This window comes from Leptonotus elevatus, chromosome 13, assembly GCF_054856555.1.
Source record: "Leptonotus elevatus isolate MCC_2025b chromosome 13, RoL_Lele_1.0, whole genome shotgun sequence".
NCBI classification, from domain to species: Eukaryota; Metazoa; Chordata; class Actinopteri; order Syngnathiformes; family Syngnathidae; genus Leptonotus; species Leptonotus elevatus.
This window is the reverse complement of record NC_141251.1, coordinates 13,129,504-13,153,568: the sequence shown is the minus strand read 5'-3', so window position 1 is coordinate 13,153,568 and position 24,065 is coordinate 13,129,504. Positions and strand designations below refer to the sequence as shown.

General features: G+C 42.5%; 1 protein-coding gene, 1 long non-coding RNA gene and 2 other non-coding genes across 6 annotated transcripts in view; all 4 read right to left on the bottom strand.

Annotated features, from left to right (window-relative positions):
• Positions 1 to 5,754: 5,754 nt before the first annotated feature.
• LOC147163888 (uncharacterized) lies at positions 5,755 to 7,682 on the bottom strand. The gene is made up of 4 exons (XR_015096930.1): positions 7,576 to 7,682; positions 7,018 to 7,113; positions 6,459 to 6,573; positions 5,755 to 6,173 (listed from the first exon to the last, which is right to left on the bottom strand). It is a non-coding gene; the product is annotated as an uncharacterized LOC147163888 (long non-coding RNA).
• LOC147163890 (small nucleolar RNA SNORA14) lies at positions 6,284 to 6,415 on the bottom strand. The gene has a single exon (XR_015096999.1). It is a non-coding gene; the product is annotated as a small nucleolar RNA SNORA14 (small nucleolar RNA).
• On the bottom strand, positions 6,837 to 6,971 carry LOC147163889 (small nucleolar RNA SNORA14). The gene has a single exon (XR_015097000.1). It is a non-coding gene; the product is annotated as a small nucleolar RNA SNORA14 (small nucleolar RNA).
• A 291-nt stretch (positions 7,683 to 7,973) lies between the features above and the next one.
• arid4b (AT-rich interaction domain 4B) overlaps positions 7,974 to 24,065 on the bottom strand; it is a 46,567-nt gene continuing 30,475 nt past the window's right edge. Inside the window, exons 8-24 of one of the 3 annotated variants that reach the window (XM_086092901.1) lie at positions 23,850 to 23,991; positions 22,604 to 22,683; positions 20,291 to 20,367; positions 19,710 to 19,858; positions 19,560 to 19,632; positions 18,317 to 18,411; positions 18,130 to 18,227; positions 17,802 to 18,000; positions 17,445 to 17,701; positions 14,523 to 14,705; positions 13,558 to 13,642; positions 13,269 to 13,479; positions 12,001 to 13,191; positions 11,783 to 11,893; positions 11,442 to 11,666; positions 10,854 to 11,000; positions 7,974 to 10,104 (exon numbers count right to left, since the gene is read on the bottom strand). In XM_086092901.1, the coding sequence (XP_085949027.1) occupies positions 9,956 to 10,104; positions 10,854 to 11,000; positions 11,442 to 11,666; positions 11,783 to 11,893; positions 12,001 to 13,191; positions 13,269 to 13,479; positions 13,558 to 13,642; positions 14,523 to 14,705; positions 17,445 to 17,701; positions 17,802 to 18,000; positions 18,130 to 18,227; positions 18,317 to 18,411; positions 19,560 to 19,632; positions 19,710 to 19,858; positions 20,291 to 20,367; positions 22,604 to 22,683; positions 23,850 to 23,991 (3,472 nt within the window). In that variant the 3' untranslated portion in view covers positions 7,974 to 9,955. The remainder of the gene's footprint in view (positions 10,105 to 10,853; positions 11,001 to 11,441; positions 11,667 to 11,782; positions 11,894 to 12,000; positions 13,192 to 13,268; positions 13,480 to 13,557; positions 13,643 to 14,522; positions 14,706 to 17,444; positions 17,702 to 17,801; positions 18,001 to 18,129; positions 18,228 to 18,316; positions 18,412 to 19,559; positions 19,633 to 19,709; positions 19,859 to 20,290; positions 20,368 to 22,603; positions 22,684 to 23,849; positions 23,992 to 24,065) is intronic. The other 2 variants (XM_086092902.1, XM_086092903.1) reach the window with 2 other exon arrangements.

The window sequence follows — 24,065 nt, the reverse complement described above, 5'->3', positions numbered from 1 at the left end:
AAACAGACGAGCGGAAGTGGAGGATTGCTGCATTCTTGCTGAGGCCCCACATTCCCCAGAGGACCACAGCAACCCCCCCCCCCCCCCCTGCTTACACCCCCCGCCTCTCCTGCTTCCTGTGCATGGCTGCTTGCCTTCCCTTGCATGCCCCGAGTGCGGTCAAGCCCCCACCTCCTTGCACCTCCACCATCCTGCTGCTCCAAATACATTACTTACCTCCTGCCCTCCCTCTTTCTCAAAAGAATCAGGACGGTGAGAAATCACACCACTGTATGCACACTATACACACACACTCGACCCCTCCTTCACCAGCAGCGCCACCCCACCTGCTCGCTCTTTTTTCAATCGGCACGATGAAAATACAGTGCGGGGCTGTGCCGCCGTTACAATGGGGAACTCTGTGAGGCCCGGGCCCTCCCATTAATCCCCTCTGACATGCCTCCCGAGGGCAGGGATTTGCTACAAGTCAATGCAGGAGAGCGACAGTATGCAAAACAAGCCTGTCTGACTCTCTCATGCTATTCAAAGCTCTGCTGTGCCAGAGAGAGACAGGAGGGCAGATCACAGGCAGCGGAAGAGGGGGAAGAAAAAAAAATCAGTCTGCACAGTTAACCCTTGCTTCACCCTGCTGCTCTGAAATCTTTTGCATATTCCGTCGCATATTGCACAGATAATGTTGATGATGGAAGACAGGAAGGGAAATGCTCCTCTTTGTCATGTCGCATTAAGAATTTGGCAGCCTCTGAGAGGATCTCGCCGCCAGACCAAAACACCGCCCTACGTAAACATGGATTCCCAAGTCATGTGATGCACTTACGCCTCTCAGGCAGAGCAGCACGATTGAATTTCAGTCTTATCGGGAATCTGGTGATGAGGAGAAAGGCGGAGGTTGGGCAGGATGACGTTAGGAGGTGGTTGGGTGCACGCGGCCCCCGCCATGCAGCTCGGCAGAGAATGTAAACAAGAGGGCTTGAATGGAAGCTGGGCCATAACCACAAATGGGAGGAAGGCCTGCAGAATATTAGCCGCCGACACAGAGGTCCTGCAAAATGGCCACTTTGTAGCTGTAACAGCAGATGCAGTATTGATCAGCCTTTTAAAAAGAACGCAATCAAGCAGATAGTGTGCTAACTGCGTGCGCTTGCACAGATCAAACATGACGACGTCAGTGGCAGTCTATGAGGAGAAAATTACTAGCTGGACAGCATCAACGGCTTTTGGGACAACAGGACGGGATTAGTGTCGAGTGGTAAACTTCATTTAAATGCGTAGTGACGTTGTCGCTTATGTGCTTTAAAATGAACAATATTTGCTGGTAGAAACTGAATTATGAGGTTGATAACTGCTGTAGTATGTCCGGTTAGAACATAGCTTGTCCAGGTGAGCCAGTGATCAGACCAGCTTATCACTTTCTGTTGTTTAATATGTGTGTGGTGGTCTGTGTAAAGCAAATTCAATACAATACAAATGAAACAGGAGCCATTGTATGGCTATAATACAATGCTATTTAGCTGGGCTACTTGCCGATACATAAAGTCCAAAAATAGTACAAGTACCATTAACTTAAATGAATATATATGACTTGGAATTACTAATACGTTACATTGAGGCACTTACCCACTAATGCGCGCACACATTGAGAAATGAGAATTTGTAGCGGAGCTTGAACGTTTAGCGACCAACTTCGTCAATCTGTTGAGTCTCGTGGGTCTTTAACAAGCATAGGTGGCCAAGGACATGCCTAACTAGAATTGAAACGGTGCCGATAAACTGACCAACAGAGGGCGTCACAGTCACAACCTCACAAACACAGTTAAACCTGGCCTTTTTAACATACAGCGTCCTACTAGAACTCGTCTGCAGTGTGAAAATTTGTTTTGAACTACTTGCACTACCTCGATTTTGTGCTAAAACAATCGCTACTACTGTGCCAAATAGATAAATGAACTCCACCTTGATAAATTATGTGATGGCTGTTTCTGATTAATGTAGTGGCCCATGTAAACAGCAGATCGGAATACATCACATCACATGTAAACAGTTGACCAGAAATCTTAATTGCGAATTATTTGAAACGGAATGACAAATAATTTTTTTTTTTAATCAAAATAAAAAACCGCTAAGGAGCCTTGTATTCATTCTGATTAGAATCGGGCTAGAATCCCAAATAACAAAAATGCTCCATATAAGCACCTCAATCGGAATAAAGTGGTTGAAATGGAATGCAATTGTATCCGGTTTCACAGGTTTGGAATGCAACTTTTGCCTTAGCAATCAAAAATAATTTTTCGTCATGTAAACAAATGAGGAATCGGAATTTTGTCAGGCTGCGCTTAGTCGGCGCAGGCTCCGTCCTGATTGTTTATCCACTTGAAAATAGGGTGCCTTCCAAACTGGTCTGGTCTGCTAAGGAGTGCTGTTATTTTTTTTATTTTTTAACACAAACGCTATAATAAAAGGTGTAACATCAATAGCAACTATCATGCTAAATGCTATCATGCTAAATAGGCGACTAACAGCCATCTTAAATAAATCGTATTATCTTCACATCAATCTGGACACGTCAGACGATCTAAAACAGTTAGCTTGATTAAATGCACACGTGTACACTAGATCACGTCACATATAAACAATTGACCTTCAATCGGAATGATTTCAAACGGAATGAAAAAGTCTGCGTGTAAACCAAGCTACTGTCCTGGTCTGTTGGCAGAGTCGAGCAACTGAATGCCACTATTATGTCGCCAATGCGCTCATTTTGCAGACTTTCCACATGAAGGAGGATTCCAATTTGACTTCCAAAAGCGGAAAATTCCCGAGTCGACATCATCTCGCATGCCATGTCAGGATTGTTTATAGCAAAAGGAAATGTAACCCCCCCCCCCCCCCCACAGTCAGTCGGAAAGGTGCCCCTGATGACCACAAAGAGAGCATAAAACACATGACAGAAAGGCTTTAGTGGAAGAGAAATCCGCAAGGATTTGTAGCCTGCTTTGGATTCACGTGATTGGCTCCGCTCCCTCTCTCATTTTCCATCCAACCTTCGCCCCTCCGAGATGGAAAATGGGTCATCTGTGTGGAAGTTAATACTCATAGCACGTACAGTGCTGCTTTATTTTTAGGACATCTTTGCCCTGGCTTGGTGAATGACACGGACGGAGGTGTTGGGTAATGGGCCCAACTCGTGTTTATTATTATAGCTTCTGGCACTCTTCTAATGTTTCCCTCCGTGACTGTGTATATTTGATGAGCCCTACATGCATGACATCAGCCACAGACAGAGCGACTCTGGGCATCGGGTGTTAAAACGCTCAACGGCACATATGCCGGAGGGCCTCATAGAGATCAACACTATCTTACCGAAAGCTCCTCAGACTAGTGCTGAAGCTGCCATGGCAACCACATACTAGCGAGCTATTTCTGGCCGCTCGACTCCCAAACACAGCTGCTCCTGCGCTACCAGTCATCCCCACCTGTCAGATATCCAATCCGAGCTATGTGAGGCATTCGGTGCACAAGATCACGACCTGACATTCACACGGCCAAACAGCAGAGCAACATTAATTACCGCTGACCATCGTTTGGTGACAGGTTCTCCAGTCATGTCTTGCCCATCTTAAAAATCCCTCCTAATAGCCCCATGAACACACATATTCACAAGGTTTTGGACTAGTGGTTTTATATCAGGCTTTGTTTTCAGCGCAGGGATTTTAACATAACAGTCATTGACAGCTTACTTCCTCTATTTGGAAAGAGTTATCGTGCGCACTTAAGTAAAAGTATCACAAATACATGCACGCATGCCGCAGACGTTTTTAAATCTGTCAAACTGAGCTGCTGTGATCTCATCCTTCATTCACACCTCCGAGAAGTGGGGAGTGCGGCGTGAGGCGGCTTGCTCGGAGCCACAGTGCCCCCTACTGCACATGAGGGTCGTTGCGCCTTTTCTCTCCAGCTCAACGTTGAAGCGCTGACTCATAATAATCCGGTGTTGCACAAACGACGCCGTGAATGCAACCGAATTATTACAAACGGCACCACCTATTGGGCTATTTTGATAGCACTAAGAAAAGCATGACGGATTCATGCATGGGACATAAACATATTCACAGATAAGTGAAGTCATCATGGTAATTGAATTACACCGTACAAATACAAATACTACTTTGCTTTGGTTATACTGCTGTTCATTTGGAGTGCAGTATGAAATATGGATGTTTTGTGCAAAAAGCACGAGGCAGTGCTTTCCTGCAAATGATAAAATATGTATAAATGTTTTAACTTTTATTTTTTTAACAGAAGGTGGATGCACAATAATTTCATATTTGGGAGTTAAAGTATAGAAATTCAGTACTACACAGAATAAAATATAGAATATGAATTTTGTGTTCATGTCTGAACAAAACTCAAGTATTTTGTATTACTATTGCTATATTTTTAAGATATGGTAATACATTTGTGGATTCCAGGGAGTAACCAAATTAAATGAAGTATTTTAAGATGCAAGCGTGGGGAACACTAAGAAAGTAAATGCGCATTACTGTATGACAAGATAAAACAACACTACAAACAACAGTGTAGAGAACACTTCACATAGTACAAATAAATTATGTTATACAAAGGGTCATTTATTTCTTCAGCCAAGTTCATTGAGATTCCTTGAAGGGACTTAACTCACATTCCCCAAACAATATTAATCAAAATGCTGTTTTTAACATGCATTTTTTTATTGCTTCTGTAATAGTCAAATTTCTTGTGATGGCAAATTTGATGGAATTATGTAAATATTTAACTTACACAATTAGTTTTTCGCTCCTTGAACTTAACTTCCCACATTTTTAGTTGAAGGCTCATCTATTATAGAAAGTCCTACTCAACATTGATGGCAGTCAGACTTCAGCTTTACCCCGCCAACATACTAGAATAAGTGGCCAGTGTTTAGAAAGGAAGGGAACTTGTGTGGAGAAAGTGTTCCAGACAGAGTGCCAGCAAATTCCATTCTAATTGGAGCGCTGCAGTCCAGATTTTATTTTCAAAAGGACATACAAACAAAAACAAGTCACTTCTGCAGTGCACGTGCTCACAACACATTAAGTAGGCATGAGCTCATGGAAAGTAGAGCATCTTGCATTGACTTTTCATTCTCCTCGGTGTATTTTCAGTGCAGAAACCAGGTTTACCCTTCCCTCCCGTTTCCTGGCAACGCCAAGACTGAGAGCAGAGGCAAAAACAGCTGCAGACGGGAGGAAAATAATTACCGCTCTATTTGGAGACACATTGCGGACATGCTCCTTTTCCACTGAAAACACCATGACCCCGTTAACCCAGCTAAACCAAGCACACGGCATCAAGACAAATGGGTCCAATTAGATAAACCAGCATTAGCTTCCTCTCTGCTCTAGCGTTCTGATGTCGAAATCGCCAGGAACATTTCCGCTCCTTAAGCAAAGTGGCTCTCCCTTTTCCATGGAGAAAGAGCAGCAGCTCTACTGCGCGTTGCTACTGCCATCTAGGAGGTAGAAAAACATACCGTCACTTAGCATACCATGGCTTAAGTTGAAGATGACTGAGAAGGATGTGCCAACTAATAGTCCAGAACATGTTGGTTTTATTTTTGGGATTCAGGTAGATTTAATAAATACATAAAATGTCAATGAAATAAACCTAATGTAACCTTTAAGTCATTATGTGTGACAAAAATAAGACTTCGCACAAATTATACCCTTCAAAAGCCCCCCCCCCCCCCCCCCCCTCCCCACGATTCTGCCACCCATATAAGCAAAGTCACAGTGGCCTTGGCCTCTTCCAGTGGCAAAACAAGTCCCTCAAAGAATTGTCTTCTGCCAGGAAAGAACCAGAAACTCCTGATGGACTCAAAGAATGCCATCAACACGATTTCGGCTCTCTGATTTGGACGTGGGAATCTGGAGTCTTGCGTTGAAGGGTCTGTCCGTTGGTTTCTGGGTCATACTAAAAGACCCAGAAACTGCATATTGTTAGCCTTTTTCTCCAGAAAGATTTGAAAAACAGGCAGAGCTGCTTCTGGTCATCCCAAAGGCTTGAGGAGCGTGTTGATGACTACCTCCCACATTCCCGGTGCATTTGACCTGGAGTCCTACCTACCAGAGTGCACAATTTGCCAACGTCTGTTGTCTTCTCTTCAAAAAGCCACACTGAAAAGCAAATGGTAATTGTCATCCAGACTTTAGAGTATCAAGGCATCACTTTGCTCATTCATCACCCACAATCATTAAACCGAACCAGGAAGATGAATCGCACATAATTTTGTCTTAGAGGTGAAATAACCAAGTGTCATAAAAGTGGCTCTCGGTTTTGGATGTTCTAAGATTGATCTTGCACCTTTTCTTGTCCCAAAGGCCACAAATGGCAACTGGGGGGTTTACTAAAGATGCTAGGAGAACTAAAAACATGACAATAGTGCAAACAGACAAACTCACCTGGTCAGTGCTTGGATTTTAGGTGGGCAACATATGGAGACGGATGCCTGCTTGAAACTGATAAAATGTTGCTCAGGTTGACGACCTATATTGTCAGTATTCAGGTCATCTTTACCTGTAACAAGTGAGAAACATTTACATTACAGACAGCCATGAAAACCAACTGGATTTGATTGTTAAATGATAACACGTTCGGGTTAAATGTAACAAACGTGTCACGACATTTGGGTCATGAAGCTGCTATTTGGCACTGGCAGAGGTTTGCATGCCATTCATTGGTTTCATATACATAGCCATAAGAAGATGGGAGTTAAATATTGAGGACAAATGGACTACACAATAGGAAACTAACGAACATAAAAAGATTAATCACACAGAATTGTGTCTTAGAGGTGAAATAACCAAGAGCATCACACAAGTGGCTCACGGTTTTGGATGTTCTAAGGTTGATCTTGCAACTTTTCTTGTCCCAGAGGCCACAGATGGCAACTGGGGGGTTTATAAAAGATGCAGGAGAAATAATGAGCTTATCATATGTCTATGTTAAAGATGTGCTCACCTTGTCAGTGTTAAGGCGGTTGGTTGGGAACATGAGGAGGTGGCGTATGCTTGAAGCCAAGATGTTTCTGCTGTGGTTGACCACGTGTACTTCCTGCTAGAGGTCAGAAATATGTACTTTAGACGGCCGTGCCTTTATACACAATAATAAATGTCTCGTTATTGTTACATAAACATACGTCATAACGTTAGGTACACGGAATTTAATTAAAAGCGAGGTTTTCATTTTGCACATTTGCAGCTTCGATGACTAGCGTATAATGTAATGCAGTTTCACGCCACTACAATGTAGCACGCGACAAAGTAAATTTATATAGGCAGAGTATTACAGAAACTGTATTATTTGACTATGTTTTTACCTAATGGAGTGTACTTTAATAGTATAACATATTCAGTTAAACAATTATTCAAAAGTGGTAGCCAACGTGCGTTTAGTGGGCCACGTGTAAGCTAACGTAATGTGCTTCATTTAACCTGGCCAATATTTAATGTGTTTTTTCCTTTATACGATAATTTGTTATATGTTTGACACGGCAGGTAATTAAAAGAGTCATCTCACCGTTCTCCACACCGTAAATGCTGTCCATTTTGTACGTAGTCTGACCAGTTCAACTACGCAGCGGTCACTGAACTAAATAAGCTAAGCAGCTAGCACCTTATAGTGACGTTTTGAGCAACGTGATACATTCCAAGTCAATGATTGGCTGGTGCAATTAAATAGCGTGCAAGTACAATCTCATTGGTTTTGGATATGATTGACACATTCAAGACCAATCAGATTCTAGTATATACGTTCACCCTCTACCATTGCCAACTTGAGACTTTTTTTTTTTTTTTAACAGAAGGTTGAAGAGTACAATTTAGTGTTAAACCAAATACTGTTAGATAGGTTGTAAGATAATGGCCTCAGAATACAGAAAATATTGGAAGTAAACAAATATACAAACAGGCAATGTGGATACTTCACAAACTATGGCATTTATTTCAAACAGAGGCTTTTGCTTTGCATTTTTACAATAAATTACACAATGACCGTCATTGAATAAACCTAATAAATACTATTTCAACAAGCTCTTTTATCAATAATCTATCACCCTAACCATTTTCCATACAGTTTGAAAAATAGGTCAGTCGGCCTCATTAAAAAACACCATTCTTCTCTTACAAGCACAAACTAATTAAAACAAAAATTGAATACAAAGTAAAACTCGAAATAAAAAAGGGAAAACAATAAGGGGAAGCAACAATTTAAATGAATAAAACTCAGAACAAAATCGACCCAAAAAAAACCTCTTCTCACAAGAACAAGTGTATGAGGACTAAAGAGAACATGCATGCTGTGACTCAATATTTACACAAAGTACAGTTAAAAGCATAAAACTGTCTGTACAGAAAAGTACATTATTAACAGTGCAAGATATTAAATAGCTTGACTCAAAACACTTCTCAATATACAAATCTATAACAAAAGCATACAATTACATACAAGTGCTAAACAAAATGTAACTTCAGGTTATCATTGAGTAGAGGTCTATACAAAGGAAACACTGGAGAAAATGTATTCATATACATCACTGTATAATATAAATGCACATTTACAATATCTTTACCTTTATTCTGGTCATAGTACATGGGAAATTGTATTTTTTTGGTAAGGGTGAGTATGAAAAAAAAAATAGGACAGTGGATATGATCTATGAATGATAGTAGAGGGGAAGCTATTCTTTGCTGAACTTCATGAAAACAAAGCACATTTAACATAAAACAACTTCACGTTTGGAACACTATACACATTTCGGCTGTGAATACCTCTTATGGCTGTTTTCGAGTCAATGATCCTAGTTAGGGTCATGCATCAAGTCTTCAGTCGAGACAAGACTGACAACTACTGCAGTTAAAAATGGAGGCATGAACAAAGCGATGGTTATAAAAAAAAAAAGGCAGATGAAGTGAAGTAATGTGACCATTGCATTCAGCATCATTGCACGGTTTATACCCAAGCTGGATAAGTATTCAGTAGTAATTTCATTACAGGTGATCCAGTATAGTTCTACAATTAAATATTATCATATTCTGATAAAAGCCATCACTATCAATTATTCACTATCCTTCACATACATACAAACACACACACATAACTCAGTTACACATCATTCTTAAGTCTTTTGTAAGGGATATATAATTTCAGGCAACCATCTGATTTGAGAGGACGAGCAGGAAAAAGTTCTGTCCTTCCTCCAAGTGCCACATGGAAAATAACTAAAAGGCACTACAGTATCATACCACAATCCATCCACTGTGGCTACCAGTGACTTCCAAGACTCAATGCAAACACGTGCATGCCTGAAGAAGATAGGAGCTTTGTCAACTGAGTTTTCACCATACGAAGGCCTTTCTTGTGTGATGGTGGCGGACAGGGAACATGGTTAAGTTACACATTTACTTTGCCCTTAATGCCAATGTGGCAATGCTCGTCTGCATTTTCCCAATTAACAGTGAGCTCAGGTGGCAGCATGTTGCGCTACGAGGACAGAGCACAATAAGGAGTCGAATGGAAAACATCAGTTACCAATGCATTTCTTATCAAATGGAAACAGCTATTGCTTGTAAAAATGCATTCTTATAAATGGTCAATTAGAATTAAGTAGAGCACAAAAGACAATTGTGGATCTGTTTCGACAAATTTCATCACCCACCCCCCCTTACCCATGCAATCGTCATGAAAGTGCACTTAAGTGCCATTAGCTTGCCAAGAAAACAGTTGTCAATAGAAAATAGTGCTTGTTTCTTGTTGTATTTTTTGTCTCTGGTCTGGTATTGTGCCCCAGTTGTTACAGTATGTAGCTTGACTTGTCCATCCTGTGTGAAGGGAATGGGGGCAGTGGCCCCAGGGTGCTGGTTAAGTGCTTAGTGCGGCGGCTCCTCGCTGCTACATCCTGTCACCTGCACTCCACTGATAGCCCAGAGTTCTGTGAAGAGGAGGAGGATGAAGACACCGGTTGGTCGGCCAGCGTCAGCATGACTGCTGCTGTTAGTGAGCTCGAGGACGGTGAAGAGGATGATGATGAGGACGATGCGGCCACAGTGCCTGCGGACCAGGAAGAGGATTTGGTAAATGGTACATATGTAAAACTGAAATGTTTACTGGCTTGTATCCAAATAGGTAGGGGTCTCTATTTTGTTCTCTCTCATTTGTGAATCTATGTCCGTGAGGGAGTTGTTCCGCACTTCCATCCAATTGTTGGCTAATTAGTCGGGGTGGGAATCTTTGAATGTCTCACGATTCGATTCGATTAAATTCAGATTTTTGGGTGTGCGATTCGATTCAGAATCGATTTTCGATTAATCACGATTTTGCTTCGGGATGATTTGATTGACAATGATTTTTGCTTCAATTTATAGATGTTTAAGGAATTGTAATGATCTACTCCAGTCTGACTCGCTAATGCTAATTAGTGCTCTACTCGTGGCACTTTTATCACTCCAAAGAACGGCTCCACGCTAAAAAAAAACAACTTTTATTGGAATAACTTGATCGTGACTTTTTTCTTCTACTCTCTAATGTGGCTACAACTTAACAGTGTATCAGACCGCGTGGAACCACACTGCCCCTAAGTGGTCAAATCGGGTACAACATGGACAGCGCTCCCAATAAAGGCACACACAAACAAAGGGAAGACAGTATAAAATAATTTAAATAAAATCGATTTTGGGACATTTAAAATCGATTTTGAATCATCCTAAATGAGAATCGCGATTCTTATGAGAATCGATTTTTTGGCACACCCCTACTAATTAGGCTGGTTCACCTTGAAGTGACATCAACATGCAACTCACTTTCCAGTTCCTTTTTCTTCATGCGCTTTCGTCTTCTGTCGATGGAGGCCACCTCGGACTTGAGCGAGAGGTAGTGGTTCCTGATATCCTGAAGCTTATCCTGAAGGAATGAGATCCTCTCCAGACTGCTCATTTTCTCCAGGTCAGCTAGTAGTAAATACAATTGAATTATTAGTGTCACGACTATCCGGGTCAGGGCACCAATGGAAGGTAACTTTTATTTTATCCTTAATGCTTGCTATGCTAATAACAACAAGCAGAAGACTAAATATTTTCTGTTAAACTATTTACTGGACGCCACAAAGATCAAATACACAGCTTTTTAAGATGGATGCAGAAGAAAGTATAATCTGTCCAAAATAGGTGCTGAGCTCATGTGTGACCTGACGGCCTTAACTGGTTTCACCTAGATATGTGTGCCAGAGTGTAGATAGTTAGGAAGATGCCAAGCCAAAGGCCTAATCTAACAAGAGTTCCGTTAAACAGATACAGTAAATGAAATTAACAATTCGGTAGAGGAGTTCAAGCTAGTCAGCATATGACACTGCAGTCAATGAGGGTTAGCTTAATGGTCTTGGCCACACTTACACATCTGGAAGCTCCACTTGTAAACCCGTGGCGATCTTCCAAGGTTTTCCCGGTGCTGCGAGTGATCGCCGTCACCTTGCTTGTGGTACTTATGGCTTGACGGGGGAGACCGGCCGCGACACTTAGGCGAAACGGCAACCTTGACGTCCGATGTGTCATTCTTGGTGGCAGCTGGTTTGGCAGAGCCTTCCACAAGAGATTGGTCTTCACTGTCACTGCTGTTGGCTGAAGGATAAAAGAACAACGTCTGAGATCTACTCCACCTGACACGATGTGTGCTGCAGGCTAATTAATACGTAAAAGGGACATGTTTTAGCTAGTCTGTGTCAAGTTCTGTTTACCTGTTTTCCTATTCTTTTTGGGAGGCACACCAAGGCTCTTGCGGTTTGGCTTGTGTTTCTTTGAGACTCCGCCTGTCTGTGATTCTTTCTGCCGTTTCTGACTCACAGATGCTACAATGACAAAGTGTATTAAAAAAAAAAAGAAGGTAAATGTGCCAGCCAAAGGGCTTGTACTTATGATTGTGCTAGATTATCAGGGAAAAGTACGCTTTTTGTACCTTTGGACTTCTGCTCGCTCTCATGCTGGCTGCTGCTGCTCAGTTCCAAGCTGCAGCTGCTGCTGCTGTTGGAGGAGAGCGGGGCATCAAACACTTTTGGTGGCGAGCCGGTGCCTTCATCTCGCGGAAGATCTGGTAACTCCCCGCCCAGACTCTCCACTTCTACCGTGCTGCTGTCACTCTCGCTTCGCCGGCATGCCACTTCCTCCTGTGCCAGCCCTGGCAGGAGACTTGCAGAAGTGGACACTGGAGGCAGACCAGGTGGTGTGGGCGGCGCCGGTGGAGAAGGCGGTGGTGCTTGGCCGCAGTCTTCCAATGTACTGCCTCTTCCTGAGGGGGATTCCGGTGTGGTGGGCGGTGTGTTGAGTACAGAGTTACTGCCACTGCTAGGGAACTCTTGCAGTTTGTCATTTTCAATGTGCTCCTCCGAGGCGTCGTCCTCGGGTCCTGCTTCCTGCTCAACGCTTGTATCCTCCAGGCTGGATGGTATAGGCGGAGGAGGAGAATTAGCAGCCTCTGTGTCGGAATCAGAGAATAACTCTTTCAGGGTCTTCTTCGGCCACTGCGCTTGAATGCTGGACCACACGTCTTTTTGGCCTTTGGAGCGAACAGCCGGCTTATCCTCTCCATTCCCAGACATCTTGGCCCTCTTTTCAGGAATGTCCCAGAATCCCGCTTGTCTGCTGGATTTGCTCTTCTCTTTTGTCCCATTGTACTTCTTGGAAGTGGAACCTTTGCTTTTTGGGTGGCCCCGTTCACTGCCCTCAGCCTGGGAACCTGCTCCCTCATCATCCGAACTGCTGCTAGATGAGGCCCCTCTGTCTTCCATGGCACCAGCACTCCTCTCCTCCAGTTTCCTGGACGAGCCTGCAGGCAACCAGTCTGCACTCCTTGTGGCCCTCTTAGCTTTGGACTGTTTTTTGGGGGTCCTCTCTACTGCACCTTCCGATTTCCTCTTCCTAGTACTTGCTTCCCCGATCAAATCTGGTTTGCGCTTCCCTACTTCACCGCTGGTTATCTCAAGGTTCTTCCCTGAAACTGCAGAAGGTTTGGATCCATTTGGTGGGGTACCACTGTCTCGCCATTCTGAGGTTTTTTGAAGCTCTGATGCGCCTTTGCAAGCATCGCCGTCTTCTTTGTTATGCTCTTCCTCACTCTCATGGTCACTCTCGTCTGAGGACAATTCAGAGGCTGAGATGGGTAAGAAAACACTTGTTTCATTATGTACATGTGCAACTGAAGGAGTTTTGAATTGATAGTGTCGTTACCTTGCAGACCATTGAGGATGGAAGTAATCTCTATGGACTTGGCTGGGGAGTGCTGCTGAGCCCCTTGGTCCTCGCCCTGTTCCAGCTTGGAAAATACATCTTGACCAAGGTCACATTTAGAGCGAGGGACACGGTTATTATTGGGCGAAGGACCGAGGACGTCTCGGTCATTGAGCCTCTCCAACCGGTCTCGCTCCCGCTCAGCTTTGTTCTGTCAAAATGGAATATAAAATCAGGGATCTACTTCATGTCATCAAGCCCCAAAATAAAAAGCGATGCAAGGTTGTACCTTTATTTTTTTACGGTGCTTTATTTTCGGTACATTCTTATTGGCTGGGCGAACAATCTTGTCTGCTTTGATCCATTCATCATATCTAAAGAGCAAGTAAAAAACACAAAAGGCAGTTTTCGTCAATCACATCCTAGAAAGCAGCTCAATAAAATATCACACCACCACCCACCACACAGCCACCTCCGCTGTCTGGCCTGAAACATTGCTGTGATACAAAAAGCCTTCAGTACAAAGGAATACATCCAATCCTTACGATGAGGAGAGAAACAGATTTACACCAACCACCACAACCGACAGAACACAGGGTGCTAATTGGGTCATATGACAAGAATGAAAAAAATGCACGACATCTCACAACATCACACACATACACAATGCAGAGAACAACCATTGTCGTTAGATTACCACAGGATCACACGACAACAATGAGACAATGAAATGTGTTTTTGTTGTTTTTTTGCTAGTTGCCCTAACGCTCTAGTTGACACTGCATTAACCCGAGCCCACTGGGGAGGGGGGGAGGGAGGTAGAGGTGAGCATAACAAACGGCACTATGCTTGGCCTTGCTGAGATTAGCCTAACTCAGTACTGCAGGATCTACAGGAATTTGACTAGAACCACTTTGTGGTCAATCCAAGCATGAAACAGATAGAAGCTCAGCATGTCCGTTCAGACAGCCGGGGGGGGGTGGTGGACAGACAGGGGGTTCAATCACTAAGAGGAGCTGAGAAAGGTTCCACATCCACCCCGTGCCCAATTCTGTTTCTGCCACTAGAGGGCTCAGTGAGCTCTGACCAAGAGACAAGATCAGATGAAGCAGAATTGTGAGGAGGAGTGCATTAGTCAATGCTGCAGGGATATCCATGAAGTGGTAACCCCACGGGCCAATTTGAAGGTTAAGATGTGATTTTGTTTGAGGGTGAATATAAAAGTTAGGTGACTGTCCCCACGTCCTGTCTTACCTGATGTTCCAGCCACAGTAGTGCACCAGGTAGAGCACCTCTCCCCCCTCCACGTCTGCCTCTTTCACAGTGGCCTCGTACGTCTTCAGACTGCGGCCTCGCCCATACCTCACCTGCACCTTCATCCCCGGGGGGTAACACTCAAACTCTTCCCCTTCCTCCCCCTCCTGACTGTTGTCATCCCTGCAAGAAAAACAGTTCAGCACTTCCTGTCCCTAATCTGCTCCAGAGAAAACCACACAATCCCACACAGCCTCCCACTTTGGTGCAAATCTTCAGACACTATACTATCCAATTGACAGGTCTCATAAGCTTCCTATTCCTCATCTACAGTACAACAGGCTAAATAATACATGTTAAGCCTTCCAAACTACAGCGCTTGAATATTTCAAACATAAAACTTCATTCATAGAATGTCCACAATCCTAACTATCCAGCCCTAGATGCACACAGCAAACTTGGGATTGCCATTCACACGCTGTAGAGAACACAACAGCCACAAGGAGGAGCTAGTGAGAAACAGTCAGGAGCCGTCAAAGCTGGAGGGTCTACTGGCAGTGAAGGAGTGCCGGTTAAGTGGCTATGACTGCAGGGGCCACAGGGGCATCAGGGGCCGCAGGTTAGCACAGCAAAGCACAAATTGGCAGGCAACACAGCAACCTGAAGCGTGACTGCAACATTCAATTTTCTTATCTGCCATGAAGAGCAGCTCTGACAACCCTCCAAAAAGTCCTCAGAGCGAATGATTGCCGCTAGAAGCTCATTTTCAATATAGTACAATTAAAATGTGATTATCTGTGCACCAAGTGGTACAAGGAAAGAAGCTGCGTACGCTCTTTAAATACTGAACTGAAAAGGATTTAAAAACAGGAAAAAAAACTTACTTTCTTAGGAAACATTTGATAGTATCATTTGGTCCCAATAATTTTGAGATTGTTCTGCTTTTTTCTCTATTTTGAATATATAAAAAAAAAAAGCTCGGGCCAGAGCAATAACTGGGTTAGTGAACTATTGGACAGGAGAAATAGAACATTGTTGGGATGTGTAATTTAAGACGAAATTAGGAATGCTCGATACCACTTTTTTCAACTCTTGAGTAGTCACCAATACCAATTGACAATACCACTAGGAATTTTTAATGACAGATACATTTAAAGACCTATATATATATAGCACTAGTACTTTTGATACATCCAATTTTCATGACAGATAATTTCAAAGAAAGACCTATATATTAGGGGTGTGCCCAAAAAATCGATTCTCATTTAGTACGATTCAGAATCGATTTAAAATGTCCCAAAATCGATGTAATTAAAAAAAAAAAATGTTTTATACTGTCTTGCCTTTGCGTGCCTTAATTTGGAGCGCTGTTCATGTTGTACCCGGTTTGGCTACTGAGGGGCAGTGTGGTTCCACACGGACTAATACACTGTTAAGTTGTAGCCACATTAGAGAGTAGAAGGAAAAAGTCACAATCAAGTTATTCCAATAAAAGTTGTTTTTTTGCAGTGTGGAGCCATTCTTTTGAATGATAAAAGTGCCGCGAGTAGCGCGCTAATTAGCATTAGCGAGTCAGACTGGAGTAGATCATTACAATTCCTTGCACATCTATAGATTGAAGCAAAAATCATTGTCAATCAAATCATTCTGAATTAAAAATCGTTCCAAATCAAAAATCGATTCGGAATCTAATCGCAGGCCCAAAAATCGGAATCGAATCGTGAGACATTTAAAGATTCCCACCCCTACTATATATAGCATTTTTCTTAAAAATTGCATGAAATTAATGTTAATATCCTTTTCTGCTCATTTCTAGTTCCTGTCGCGAGTCCCGATACCTTGAAATAAGGCCAGGTATGCCTGATATTCTTGCACTTCCTTTATAGTGCGCCCCCATGTGATCTGATGGATAAGCCGCACCTTTGTATTAGCCGCAGAGTCGAATGCAAGTGAAACAAGTAGCGGCTTGTAGTCCAGAAATGACTGTAATGAAGGCTAACCTCGCTACTGTCCAATGTTGTGTACAAACAAACTAAACATAAAAATGAAAGAGGACGGATGATCCTTCCCAAAAAAGCACTTCAAGTTCCCTGATTCAGCGGATGACAAATCAGCACAATCATGGATGATAAAAAGTACACTGAAGACATCATGACATTTTATCTTTGTGTCATAATGCACTGCAATACAACTGAGCAGGCAATTTATTAAAAATAAGTTAACACTGGTTTGTGGCAATGAAACTTGACCAAGTATGAGATCAACAACCGTGTCAGGCCTCAAAAATGCATCACCTCAATTTATAAACCACATCTAACAAAAACAGCCAACATGTTAATGACCAAAAACGACACAGAAAGCATCATGTCCAGCGGTCTAAAGCGTCAGCGACAACAATCACACTCGCACACACTCACACGGAACATTTAATAAAGCTGAATATGAGGTAGTCAGAAAAAAGAGAGCTTTGTCGCTATCAGGGCAGGGTGGAAGTCAAGAGGCCGTGTCATTTGTTGAGCAGGAGAGAGACAGTAAGAGAGCGCAGTGTGACGCATGCCAGGTGAAAAAGTACTTGTCAGGATTCGCTGCCTTTGCCAGCTGATGAAGACTAAGCCATAACTAATAATAAAAGCACAGTGGGTAAAAGAGCTTAGTTGGACGAAGAGAGGGGAGCCTTCCTCTCTCTCCACTAGTTAGCAAGCCAAGGTGGATTGTGGATATACTGGGAACTAGTGCTAACACAAGGTCTGGATGATGGCTTCAGGTGCTGCCACCGCGGAAAAACATTAACTTTGGTCTTTATCAAAAACACATTGCTAATATTTTGAAGGAAGTCAATGACTAATGAGACTATTCCACCCACACTATTTATTTATTTTTATAACCACCCTACTTGAGGAGTCATCCCTTCAAAGCACCTACCCAGAGTTGTCCTTGCTCTCCTGGTCCTCGTCCTCCTCCTGTTTTATGCTCTCGGCTCCGAGGCGAGACGTTGAAGAGCCTTCATCTGCGTCTTCTGTGTGGGGGCTACTGTCTTCTTCATCATCCTCCTCCTCCTCCTCTTCCTCCTCCTCCTCCTCCTCATCGTCATCATAGGTGTTGCTTCCATTGCTGTCCTTTCCCTCAGCTTTTGAAGATGTGCACTGACTTTTGTTGACAACCGACTCAAGTTTATCCTCCTGAGGGAAAGGGATGCTTTTAATATAAAAGCACTTGCCATATGAAATGTGACTATTGTATATATATGCATTTGGAACCCATTCTTAAGTGTGACTGCACCTTGCAGACCACAGATTGTGTGCCGATTGGTTGTCCATCCCCAAGGTCTTTCTGCTCTTCAGGGCTGCTTGATGTGGGGGCTGCCATTCCTCCCTCGACCACAGACGTCACCTCTCCCTTGGGGGCCTGCTTCAAAGGGAGGTCCATCTTGAATGTGATGGCGGTGGAAGTGCAGTATTCCTCAAAGCCATAAAGGTACCTGCATGAAAGCACAATTTGTGTCAGATGCAAAGAGATTGTCCCGAACTGGTGGGAAAAACTGCTGAGCGCATCTAAGGAACCAGCAGCATTTGACCGGCGGAGTTGTGAATGCAGCGCTCGTACATACTTGCGGTAAGCGCATTTGACGTTGTAGCCAGCAGCTGAATTGAGCACAGGGATTCCGAGGTCCTGGTAGATTTGCTTCCAAACAGCGCCACTTTCAATCTGTGTGACATTGGCGAGAACAGATCGTACATCTGTATTTAGCCCACAAGAGAACAATAAACAGTCACTGCGGTCGACGTGGCCCTCACATTGTCGAAACCTCCTAGTTTGTTCACCAGTCGATAGAGCTTGAACAAGTTGAGATTCCGATAACCCAAAACAGGCCGCTTGTTAATGGGCGTTCCTGTGGAGCAGATTTGGAGTACATATTAAATTATGAACAACCCCTAACATACAAACAACTTGAGCTTTTACAAGAAAATATGTTATATATACGTTTGTTATACACAAATAGTGACGTGAAGTACAATGTCCATTTGAGTAGAAACTCTTAACTCATTTGCTCCCAAAAACGTATAAATACCTTCTATTTTAAATGTTTTAAGTGTCCCAAAGACTGAACGGAAAAAAATGAACGACCGTCACCCTGAGCCACGGCCGCCACTTAGCTACATTCTAATGCTTATTGCTGCAAAAACGGAAACAGATAGAAATATACTTTTTTTTCCTGATGAAAGAAGAGACTATAATCTTTCTTTTGGTAGGTTCCATGTTTTATTAACAATAGAACACAATATTCTGTGGGCCTTGCAAAATCTGTCAAAATCTAGTAAAGCAGCCGGGAGCGAAAGGGGTTGCTTCAGTGAGAATGGCTGGGAGTGAATGAGTTAATCTTCTAATTAAAAAGAAGGGTTGACAACGTGAAAATATGGCAGAGGTTAAAAGATGTTACTAATTTACACAGATTTGATTTGTGTCCCTGACTATGGCTCAACAATTAAATTTAAAATGACTTTGCAATTTAGTAGAATGCAATTTTCAAATCACAAAGGCTGCAGTTCTGTGAAAACAAATACATAAAAACATCTGGTTCATTTTGGTTGGTCGGTAGGCTTTTAAGCTTCATTGTTTCATGAAAGGTTGCTAAAGCCGCTGATTTGTGGTTTATTGACTTTTGTTAAGTTGTCATAGTGAACGTTTTGAAGACTTCAAATCCACGTGTTTAGGTTAACAAACCTAATTGAAATAGATTCTGTGTCTATCATATTAATTCAGGGTTCATTTACCTTTATTTTAGCGTAAGTGTAGCCTAGAAGACCAAAACATTAACATGTAATAATTATTTCATTGTGTATTGTAATAGATAAATTTACAGATTAATTTATGGCAAGAGGTCCATAAAAAATAATCGTATATATTAAATCACAATCGCAATAACGAGGGAAAAAAAATAAATTATATATATATATATATATATATATATATATATAGTTTTTCAAAATCGTTCAGCCATAGTCAGAAGAACGTAACCTCCAACCGAGTTCAACTCACTTCTGTCTTCCATGAACTTGTAGAGCTGCTGAAGAAAGTTCTCTCTCTCTTCGGGATATGGCTCCACTTCCTCCTAAAGCCAGCAGGGCAAACTGTTTTGAGGCCGATTTCCACTTGAAGTTTGTGGAAAAACAAGTACGGTCGCTTTACCTCTTCTTCTTCGCCACTGGCATCTTCCTCCTGTTCTTCCTCTTCGTCATCGTCATCCCCCTCACTGCTGGAGCTTTCCTCTTTCACTTCAGTCTTCCAGGTACTGGGAATGACCAACTGTTGCTGGAACTCAAACGCTGCATCCAGCGCTGTTCAACACACACACATGAATTGTTAGATTGGCCTTTTGTATCAACAAATGAATTGGAACAAGATGTTCAAAATCAAGCACATTGTTCAGCCTTGATTTAACTCCCCCCGGCCACAAGTGTGGCTGAGGTTGTGGCTTTTTGAACCACAAAAAGGGCAACATTAAAAAGGTCATTTAACAGCAAAATATACTGCAAAGCAGAACAATTCTGTCAAAGGTCACCAGGGGGAGTAAGAAGCAACAAACCACCTTTGCAGATTGTTTTACATTTTTGTAAAGGAGACAATCAGATCAGATTGTTGTTCAAAAACTCTTGTGAGGAATTAAACAATACTTTATCGGTAGCTTGTACTGAAAGTCTGCTGTCATCCCTTAAATGTTTGTGATTTATGGTCTCATCTTGAGTATAGTACACCGAAATTAAACTCACCTGGCTTCAGCCCCGCATCTGCCTTAGGGGGACAATCTGTGTCGATCTCTCGAACATCCTTTCGTAGCACCATGTAACTGTGTGAGAGGGGGGGAACGCTGATTAGCAGTTGCATGATTATGAGACGAGCAATCAAAAATCCAAGCAGCTTCAAATAAAGTAAAAAAGCAATTATTATTTTTTTTTAATACAAGTGCAGTAAGTTAGGGTACCAAACAGTTTCCATTGTTGCTAAGGTAACAATCTGACAAACTATGAATAACCGCTCTGTGAACCCCGCCCCCCTCCTCGTCCAACCCCATCTGCCCTCTGCACGTGTGACCTTGCTTTTCCTAAAAATATTTACAAAAGCCATTGTTTCTGAAAAGCACGTTTATCGCCAGCGATCCAAACTCTGTGGGGAGGGAGCTCCGCACAGACCTATGAGCTGCATTGAAGAGGTCAGCAGGCTTATGGATGCAAACAACGCACATACATGACACGGCAGTTAGCACCGCCCTGGAATAATCGACGACAAGAGGCTTGTGTAAATGATTACGCAAAAACAAAACAAAAAAATAAGGGAAACATTGGCGAACGTGTGGAAAGCAAATATAGTTTATTATAAAGGATGTGTGGGCTGCATCAACTGGTGCAAACATTGTGCTTAGTTTAACAAATGGTTCTTTGCACAGCAAATAAATAACAAAAACGCTAAGAGCAAATCAAGACGCAAACATACGAAAATAAAAGATATGTGGCTGACAGCTCAAACTTTCACGATCACCACTTTCATCTTGTTATTCCTTCCACATAAAAAGCAGGCAGATTGGAAGGAAACAACCCTTGAAAATCTCATTAATACAGAGATGGATTTTCCGTCTTCTCGCATTATTATTTCTGGAATCCAGCCCCTCGATACACTGGGCTGATTTCAGTGGGTAAAATCTAATAGCGACAGGACGTGGAACAGCTACTGTGTGCGCAGTGTAATAATACCCGACAAGAATAAAACAGGCATTTCATCTGTGATTTATCTTCCCTCTAATCGGCTCTACCCTTCACCTGACTATTAACCGCACACGCGATAAGAAGTCTTTTCACACTTTCTGTGCTATAATTATTCGGTGATGACTACACGGGAGGAGTATTGTGGCCTGCAGATGCAAGGCTTGCGATAAGGAAACCTGGCTGCCCTTTCAACAATGAAATTCAAGTAAAGTAGCAGGGTGCAAACAAACAAACAATCCCAACTTTCACATTTTACAACCTTTAAGAAAATTACTCAGGGTCATTTGAGTTCATTTACAAACTAGACACTTGGAATGTAAAAATAACGGCAATACCGCAAAATTGATCGTCATCGTGCTGACATGACATCTGTTCAAAAGTGCAGTTCCAGCACCATCTGGTGGTTAGTTTATTAGTGCACTTTAATTTTAATTGGGCATGTTTTGGCCACCTACGTTGAAGACACACTAATCACCAAATGAAGGGGAAGGTAACGTTTGAGTTCCTCCACATGAAACACAATCACAATGTGTGCATGCATTCGCCATATTAAGTGTTATGAGTGATTGTAGGTCATTTATTTACACTGACTTCATGATACCTGTACTGTACTGTTGGAACTATGCATTATGACCTCAGCTAATTAGCATTTTAATAATCCAGCATTTTGACAAATGTCGGCATCTGCCTTTCTTTCTTTCTATTTAAAAACAGTGCTACCTTTTATTTATTTTCAGTTGACTTTTTGTTGACTCTTTGCACCTTCTGTTTTTGTTTGAAATTAAAACTGAAATGCCAGTAAGTGAAAATTGCAACATTTTTCAGGTATTTTGAAATTTGGGAAAAATATATTTATACTGTAGATGACAATAGAGAGCTATTTACATGTTTTCATTGAACTTTTTAAGAATGCTAATGAACTTCTTTTTATATTGCCAACCTCCCCACAATCGCATGATAATGATCATATCGTGAGGTTCTTAACATGATAATATTATATTGTGACTTTTGGATATTGTTACATTCCGAGCAGACACAAATTTGGAAACGAGAGCGCAATTGCATCTGCCACCATATCTAAACAAATTGCATACACATCGAAGTAAAGTATTCCCAGAGTAAGGATTGTTTGTCCTCAAGCTGCTCTCAAAATATTGCATTTTCGGTTGCATGCGCACTCTATTAATACAACATGGATGGTTTAAAACAGCATCAAAATGATTCATTAATGCCGGATTCAAATGTGCCAAACATATCACTATCGCATTCAAATATTCTACTAGTCAAATATTCACGGTAACACCGTTAATAATTCAGACTCACAATTTTCCATCCTTGAAAGAGCGGACGAATAAGCTTTCCTTTTTCATTGTGATGTCATCATGGCAGTCGGGGGAGGTGACCTGAGTGTGCAGAAACAAGAGACAATCCGGAGGTCAGATGAGGTAGCAGACAGAGTGTGACTGTGTGTGTGTGTGTGTGTGTGTGTGTGTGTGTGTGTGTGTGTGTGTGTGTGTGTGTGTGTGTGTGTGTGTGTGTGTGTGTGTGTGTGTGTGTGTGTGTGTGTGTGTGTGTGTGTGTGTGTGTGTGTGTACGAGATAAGGAAGTGAAGGAATCTGGCATTGTCACAACATAACAAAAAATGTGTTCGTGAAGGCCGTGCTGAATGATGGATTCCAAACTCCGCTGTCTGCAAGACAAGCGAGCGATGGCGATGCAGAGTGCGGTTTAAAGGTTGTTCAAAGGCTGTGCGCCGCTCGCAGTGTGTGGCGCCGCTCTAGACTTCGGTCGAGGCGCATTACAGTGGGAGTTGTTTCACTGTCAAACCCAAAGGAGGCAGCACTGCCTTTATGGAAATATGATTTCCTCGCACTTTTCTGCTGCCAGTATTCATGACAACACCCCGCACAGAATCCCAATGTTTGTTTTGGAATAAAACATTCCTCAGGTTTTGATGCGATACAGAGCAAGCATGCAAATCAGTGCACATCTCATTCTATTTCATTATCATCACACATTGTTTCCGTCCTGTTTGCAAATAACATTTACCAGTGCGCTCTCACCTCACCTGCTGCGTGTGCGGTTGCAATATGAGAACAAAGTAGAGTAGAGTTCTCGGCTGTCGCAAGGAGGCAGCACAGAGCTCGGTCAACAGCAGGCCAACAACAACAAACACTGTGGGCGGGGCTCTGCTGAGTGCACAGTTAAAGGGGACGCTTTTGCTAGCCTCTCCCATTCTCCCACTTCAACTTACATAAACAAAGAAGGCCTGTCACCGTTTCACTGTCAGTTTATGCTGCACAAGAGTCAAACGTGGGTGGAAATGAACTGTCTAAAACAATAGTTTGTGCAGTGTTTGTTTTTTCCACACAATTTAGGACTGCAATATCATCAGTTGTTTTTTTTTCATGTGAAGAACGGACAAATATTGCAACTTCTAAGTGCAACAAAAAAAAGGTGGTGTTGTTTTGTGATGTGAACAATCAAAAAGGCAAATAAATAAATAAGAGTTGAGGAAAGATGAGAAGACAGTGATGGAGCAGAGGACGCCGCGGCGTTATGAGCTCACCAGTGCGGGATACCACGTGGTTTTCTTTTTATCCCCCATGGCCACTCCCTCCACGCAGACCACTTTGCCAAACAGATCTTCATTCTGCCGTTGGTCACTCTCCTCTTCTTCACTAGAGGACGACGACAAGTCTTCCTCTTGGCTGTGTGACACACACACAAAAAGACCACGTAATGGGGTTATACTAAGTAGGCGTGTGCCCAAAAAATCGATTGA